At 41.0% G+C, this 7,779-nt stretch overlaps 1 protein-coding gene across 1 annotated transcript; it reads left to right on the forward strand.

Moving 5' to 3' along the window:
* Positions 1-6: 6 nt before the first annotated feature.
* On the forward strand, positions 7-7,385 carry SLC30A1 (solute carrier family 30 member 1). Its single transcript, XM_046682555.1, has 2 exons — positions 7-909; positions 2,561-7,385. Exons 1-2 carry the CDS (start codon positions 294-296, stop codon positions 3,457-3,459), a joined length of 1,515 nt encoding a protein of 504 aa, XP_046538511.1. The 5' UTR covers positions 7-293; the 3' UTR covers positions 3,460-7,385.
* The last annotated feature ends 394 nt before the right edge of the window (positions 7,386-7,779 follow it).

Raw genomic sequence — 7,779 nt, forward strand, 5'->3', positions numbered from 1 at the left:
CCGCCGCCGCCGCCGCCGCGCTGTGGGTGGGGGGGCTGCCGCGGCTGAGCCGGGCCTCCGCGCCGGCTCCGAGGACGGGCGCCTGAGGAGCTGCGCGCCGCCCGCCCGCCGGGGCCGCCCGCAGGAGCGGGGCTCGGAGGCTTGACCCGGGCTCGCCCCCGACCGGCCGCGGAGGCCCCGCCGCGGTTTTCCGGCGGCCGGGCTCCCTCCCCTGTGGCCGGGTCGCCGACCCTCGGCGCCGCGCCGCCTCGCGAGTCGCCGGGCCGCGCTCAGCGGGCCCCGGAGCCGCCGCCATGGGGTGCTGGGGTCGGAACCGGGGCCGGCTGCTGTGCATGCTGATGCTGACCTTCATGTTCATGGTGCTGGAGGTGGTGGTGAGCCGGGTGACCTCGTCGCTGGCGATGCTCTCCGACTCCTTCCACATGCTGTCGGACGTGCTGGCGCTGGTGGTGGCGCTGGTGGCCGAGCGCTTCGCCCGGCGGACCCACGCCACCCAGAAGAACACGTTCGGCTGGATCCGGGCCGAGGTGATGGGGGCCCTGGTGAACGCCATCTTCCTGACCGGCCTCTGCTTCGCCATCCTCCTGGAGGCCATCGAGCGCTTCATCGAGCCGCACGAGATGCAGCAGCCGCTGGTGGTCCTCGGGGTCGGCGTGGCGGGGCTGGTGGTCAACGTGCTGGGGCTCTGCCTCTTCCACCATCACAGCGGCTTCGGCAACGACTCCGGCCACGGCCACTCGCACGGGGGTCACGGCCACGGCCTCCCCAAGGGGGTCCGCGGCAAGAGCAGCCGCTCCGGGGGCAGCGACAACAGCGTGACCCCGGGCGAGCAGAGGCCTGACCAGGAGGAGACCAACACCCTGGTGTCCAATAGTAGCAACTCCAACGGGCTGAAACTGGACCGGACAGGTGAGGAGAGCAAGTGGCCGCCGCAGGTAGTTGGGTTCGGGCGGCCCCGACCCCGGCCCGGCCCCGGGCGGGGTGGCCGCACGCCCCCTGGTGCCCGAGCCGGCCCGCGCCGAGCCGCCGCGTCCCGCGCTCGCCGGGGAGGACCGGGAAGTGGGACCCCCTTGCAGCCCAGGTGTTAGGAGGCGGGAGGCGCATCTGGGGGTGCAGGTGGACTGCGGATCTGAGAGTGGGAGGAGGGTCGGGAGGCGACTGTCAGCCCGCCGCCGTCCGCAGCCGCACTGGGCTGTCTTTACAGGCTGTCTTTTCGGGAGACTGCGTGATTTTGGTTTTAACAGGATCAGAAATGCTTGCTAATAAAATTTCCTGGCTCTAACTGGGAAACGGAGAGACTCCCCCAATTCGTCCTTAGTCGGTGGCTGTTTGAGACCTTGCTCTGCCCGAGTAGTTCTTTCACCCTTTCCACAAGTTTCTTCATTTTGTGTTCAGAGCCATCTAGCCATTAATTGTCCTGAATTCAAAAGCCTGGGTAAAGGTTTCTTTTATGAACAGCAGTGTATGTTTCAGTTAATTGTCTAAAATCTAACCTAATTCTGAAAATCCTAGACTTAGGACTTGTCTGGGCATGTTTAACATTTCACTGAGGACTTTTCATAATCATACTAAAATAAAAGTGACTTATTCATCTTATAGCTTTAATGGATGCTGTTCATTCTACACACCAGGGCTCTTGAAGGAAAGTTGGAAAATAAATGTTGAAAGAAAGGAGAGAGAGAAAGGAATCAGCCAATGCCCTACTACCCAAGCTCACGGGCATTAACAATTTAGTGTATTTCCTCACAATTGTTTTCCATTTATATTTATTTATCCAGTTGTATGATATGAGGTAGACAGTTTTCCTTTTTTCAAGATGCAGGATATCGTGTTAAGGAAATTCAAGTTGTACATTGAAAAAGTTTAATAAACAATTGAATTTCCTCTTACTCCCACTCCAGGGGTGTTATTCCAAAGAAAATTAAGCTGCTCTGGTGTGCATAATTTCTTTAAAAGATACATACTAGGGTAAGAGCTAGTAGGGTAGATAGTGATCATTTAGTTCCAACTTTTCCTGAAGTTTTTGGTTGTTGATATGTTTGTATTGTTGTTTTGTCAGTTTCTAAACCCCCTCCACCAAAAGACTATCATTTATATGCATGATAAAAGTTTAAAAGTAAACTAACCCATAACACCTCAGTGACAAAGAGTGACTAGAGCTCTGTGTCAGATCAGACCTTTGTATTAGGCTTATCCATTGTTGCATTTAATTTGGGATCATAGCATTCAATTTGATGTTTTCTTTTTGGTATGTGCCAAAAAGTATGGTAGAACGTTCACAGGACCACACTCTCACAGAAGCTGATGAACTTTGGAGGGGGCGAGCTAGGAGAGTAGTTAGGAGAACGGGGAAGCAGTATCATCTCAGTGACTTAGTTTCACCCTGGCCGTTCTGTCCCGGCTTGTTCCCAGTGTGTGAATTTATATTAAATTGCCCCGAGCACATTTTTTATTATGTTTTATGAAAAATTTCCACCTCTTTCACTTAAGACGAGATAGGTAAGGATGTTTATATAAACACTTAAAACATATTTGATGCAGAATTTTCATTTCTTTGTAGATCCAGAAAAGTCCAGAAATGATGCAACGGAAGTACAGGTGAATGGGAATCTTATCAGAGAACCTGACCTTGTGGAATTGGAAGATGACGATAAGGCCGGACAACTCAACATGCGTGGAGTTTTTCTGCATGTCTTTGGAGATGCTTTGGGTTCAGTGATTGTAGTAGTAAATGCCTTGGTCTTTTACTTTTCTTGGAAACGTTGTCCTGAGGGGGAGTTCTGTGTGAACCCGTGTACCCCCGACCCCTGCAAAGCATTTGTAGAAATAATTAATGGTACTCATGCAACAGTTTATGAGGCTGGTCCTTGCTGGGTGCTATATTTAGACCCAACTCTTTGCATTGTGATGGTTTGTATACTTCTTTACACAACTTATCCATTACTTAAGGAATCTGCTCTCATTCTTCTACAAACTGTTCCTAAACAAATTGATATCAAAAATTTGATTAAAGAACTTCGAAATGTTGAAGGCGTTGAGGAAGTTCATGAATTACATGTTTGGCAGCTGGCTGGAAGCAGAATCATTGCCACCGCTCACATAAAATGTGAAGACCCGGCATCGTACATGCAGGTGGCTAAAATCATTAAGGACGTTTTTCATAATCACGGAATTCACGCTACCACCATTCAGCCTGAATTTGCTAGTGTAGGCTCTAAATCAAGTGTAGTCCCGTGTGAACTTGCCTGCAGAACTCAGTGTGCTTTGAAGCAATGTTGTGGGACACGGCCACAAGCCCATTCTGGAAAGGACGCAGAAAAGGCTCCGACAGTTAGCATTTCTTGTCTAGAACTTAGTGACAATCTAGAGAAGCCCAGGAGGACTAAAGTTGAAAGCATCCCTGCTGTTGTGATAGAGATTAAAAAAATGCCAAACAAACAACCTGAATCATCTTTGTGAGTCTTGAAAAAGATGCGATATTTGACTTTTGCTTTAAACTGCAAGAAGGGAAAGACTCCATTGAAATTCTAAGTTTGCCAAGTAGTGTAATTGAAGTCCTTGTCTGGTCACTCAGTTTAGTTCTATTTTTGTAAGAACATAATGGGACTGCTTAACAGAGTTCTATATTACAACTTTGTAACCATTAGTGCAGAGTACAGCTCCGCTGTAACAATTTTGGAAAGCCAGTTTTAACACTATGTTACATTTTTGTTTAAAGTAAGTATAAACCTTATATAACATAATGACATTTGATTTCCAGTTTTTCCATGGTAAAAAATTAGGGGCATAAATAAATTAAAATTGTTACTGGAATTTCTTTGCTTCTCTTTTCCCCTAGTGTTATACTTTGTTTATTAGAATTATGATCACTAGAACTTCAAAAAGCATCAATGAGTTTATTTCCTTTGACGTTTTAGGTAATATAACTTGTCCTTTTAGATCTAAATTGCATAGCATAATGGCAACATATTTTAAGAGTGACTCATGAATATTATTAGCGAAAGTTCTTGTTTTTCTTCACATGGGGTATTTATAATACTGAAAGCTTGGTTACTATTCTGCATTGATGAGTATTATTCTAATAGTGAGAATTAACAAATTGAACTATAGTTTACACAATGGGGCATATGGGCAGTAAGATCAGGGAAGAAAGTTTACCAAATTAAATATTTTAGGTTGTTGAAAGTTAACATTCAGGCTGTATTTCTAAATTATTCTGAGAATTTGAACCCATGTTTTTTCTTACCAAAGTTAATCTGAAACATGGACCTGTTCACCAGCATTACTTTCTTTGAAAGATTGGCATTAGAATATTGAGCAGAAAGTTTGTTCACAAAATATATACAGTAATATTTTTAAAGACATTAAACTTAATCTAGTAATTACATGTGAAATGCAAGCTTATTAATGTAATCTTTTAAATTGTGAGTGTAAAAAACCTTTTCAGAGTTAAAGTCATTTCATGGTGACCAATCCTGAATGAATTCAAACAGCTTTTCAAGCACAACCAGCAATGCTTGTGGTTTGCCAAGAGCCACTGACATGGGAGAAAAAAGAAATCGGAAGGTTAATACAATTTGGATGTTAAATTCTTAAGAAACAAAATGAGTTATTATTAGTAAAAAACAAAATTGATAATTAAGATTCTGTAAGTCATCCTGTTTGACATTGCTCAGATCTTCCCATAGTGGCTTATTTTGCAAGGTGTCGCAGTATCTGCACAGGAAATTATTCTTGGCTATTTCATTGATGCTATGGATTTCAAATCCATACACCAATATTATTTAAGGCTATTTAAGTTATATTTTTCTTGGTAGAGAGGGGTTATGCTTTGTGAAGAGACTGTAGATTTTTGTCCTCAAAAGGATGAATGTTAATATCAGTTATCATGTATAACTCTATTTTTCTAGAAACAAGGTATCTTGACTACTTCAGTAACTTTTATAGCTGACTACTTTTGGGATGGCTACCTTTTAGGATTTGAAATAATTCATTGTTTAATGGGTCTTAAGATGAAAGCATTGGCCTTTGACAGTTAACTTTTTAAAGGGATGATCTTTTGTGGTAGATGGTGTTTTTTTCTAGTGTAAGCCTATTGCTGGCAATGGGCCTATTTAAGAACAGCCGATTTTTCCAATGAGAATGAGGTAATTTTAGGAAAATAGTTTGTAAGTTCACATTTACTATAATGGGCCAAAACCATAACCTGCCAATTTGCAATACATCTTGATCTTTTAATACTCTTATCTGATATTGTATAATTCAATTCCTAAACTGGTAGTTACTTTGGATTTTGCAAAAATTTTTTTTAACATGAAATTGGGGATTCTCATTATATGCGTGAATAAGATAGAGAAAGCTTCAAATTGTGCTGTATCATGTACATTCCTGACTTAACACTTTAAACTATAAAACATTAAGATCTTAAAACAGTTTGTTATAGAAACATTTCAGTAATGACATCATAGCATAACTGGTAAAATATTATGTTCAGTGGGGTTTTCTTTATAAACCCTCTATTGGGTCTATTTCTTAGAGGTTGTATACCATGTAAGACGTCCACTGAATGAGGATTTTTTTAAATGGTGTATGAGCATGGGACAAGGGCTATTTTTTTTTTTCAAACGTGCTTTGAAGGTAGCAGTCCTTAGATTTCAGTTATTTCACTTTTCGTAATTTTTAAGTAGCTTATATGTAACAGTGGTACCATAGGATTCTCTTTTTTCAAAGGACTTTGTCATAATAGCAAAATCAGTGGGCGCTGACTCACCTTTTGAGTTTTAGCAGAGAATTATTTATTTCTTTACAATGCACTTTCTAACCCATTTTTAGCTATATTAGCATTATCTTTTTTAAAAATGCTTTTATATTTAAATATTGTGGGATTTAAGTGTCTTTTCCAAAGTAGCTTATTCCTTCCTGAAAGAAAATGAGGGAAATACCCTGAGTTATTAGGAGACTTAACCCCAATATTTAAATACGCTGTTTTATAACACTGCATCAGTTTTAGGAGGTGCATCTCTCCTGCTGGCTCTTTTATATTTGAGCAAGATCAGTGTATTTAGAATATGTGTTTAGAAACTTGTCTGTTGTCTCAGTTTAGTGAGAAGGAGGTGCTGCATGTGCCTGAATTAAAACCAACCCAGAAATTTCCCCCAGCCAAATGCAGCCTTAGTGATGAGAGAGATTTAATTCTCCATTGTCACCTTTTAGCTTATATGATTGTCTAATTAATTTTTTTGAAGGGCATCTGCATTGTAAAAGTATGGACTAGAACCTAAAAAAAAATCGCAAAAATTTTACCGTACGTATTTTAACATTTTAGAAAACGATACATTTGAATAACTAAGGTATGGAATTTGAATAGGAAAAATTTCCACCAAGAGCACCTTGGAAAATCACAATAGGTAGAAGACTATGTTAACACCTTTCTATCTTGTTGACATCCTCAGTTAATTTTTTGTTTTGAGGGAAAAGGCCTATGGAACCTGATGTGAAGTGTTTAGTAGGCTGACTGGTATTGAGTTGAAGATTTTTACTGTTTGTAAGCAGATACCATTTGAATGATATAAATGTCATTTACCTGCTGTCTTAAGATGTTCACATGTACACAAATAAATGGAGAGTAATTCTACAATATAAAAATATTTATTTTAATAGAGCTTCAGTTAAGTCATTAAACAGTGTTAAAACTCTTGGGAAGGTGGAGGGTTTTTTTTGTTTGTTGTTTTTTAAATTGAAACTTGTCAAATACAGTGTTTGACCATCTGAAATGGGAATTGTAATAGCACTATTTTGATGTAGCTCTACCGATACCATGTGGCAATGCTATTTTGTTTTACTAACAAACTCTGGAATGTTTAGCAGTCATTTTCACTGGCACAAGAGCCTTTTCTATGTCGTTCAGTTTAAACTTTTAAACCAAAAATTTTATGGTCCAGTGTCTTTGGCAAGAAGATGCTGACGGGAATGTAACATACAATTAATATGTGGTTATATATAAAAAGACACAAATTGCCATGTTATGGTTCTGCCTTGAAACAGCACAATGAAGTGTACCAGTGTATTCTGTGATTCTGTATGAAACTTCCATGTTGTGTTGTTTTGTGTCTGCCATAGCTTGTCCTTTGGGTCAGATGTGGCACAGTAAAATGCAATTATCATCTCATTAAATGCACATGCAGATAAAATGTCTTTAGTGCTGCAGCATTTTACCTAACTTTTTGTATGTTTTATGACTGTGCGTTGTTTTCCAAAGCTGTTCCTACCTCACCATGAGGCTTTATGGATTGTTATGTATTATAAATGTTCTTTATGAGACAGACTACTGTGTTTCTTCTCATTTGTTAAAAGTAAGTAGAAAAATAAACTAATTTTAATATCTACTTCATTGTTTTGTGCATATGGCCTCCCCTCCTATGCTAGGCTGGGTTGTGTAGAAGAGAGTTGGGCCTCAAGTATTAAAAGGGAGATTGCAGCTTAACATAAGTGTTGCCAGCGTGCAGAGTGAGCAGGTTACAGGACAGTGATGTGGAAGGAAACAATGTGTGCAAAAATTGCAATAGAAATTGAAAGGGCGACACTGCAAAGGCTCACTAACATGAACTACTCAATGGCTGTGAAATTTTTTTGTTAGAAGCGTTAAGCTTATAAATTATGTGTTTATAGGTTAACCTTCTTTTGGTACTTGCTATGTTTTATTTGTAAGCATAGTAACAACGATTATTAAATATTTTACAATTATATAATCATCTGGAAGTATTAACCCAAGAGTACATT

The sequence above is a fragment of the Equus quagga genome, chromosome 13 (genome assembly GCF_021613505.1).
Source record: "Equus quagga isolate Etosha38 chromosome 13, UCLA_HA_Equagga_1.0, whole genome shotgun sequence".
In the NCBI taxonomy this organism is placed as follows: domain Eukaryota; kingdom Metazoa; phylum Chordata; class Mammalia; order Perissodactyla; family Equidae; genus Equus; species Equus quagga.

Coding starts and splice junctions, on each gene's coding strand:
- SLC30A1 (XM_046682555.1), top strand. CDS start 294: ATGGGGTGCTGGGGTCGGAACCGGGGCCGGCTGCTGTGCATGCTGATG. Junction 910..2,560: donor GCTGAAACTGGACCGGACAG/GTGAGGAGAGCA, acceptor ATTTCTTTGTAG/ATCCAGAAAAGTCCAGAAAT.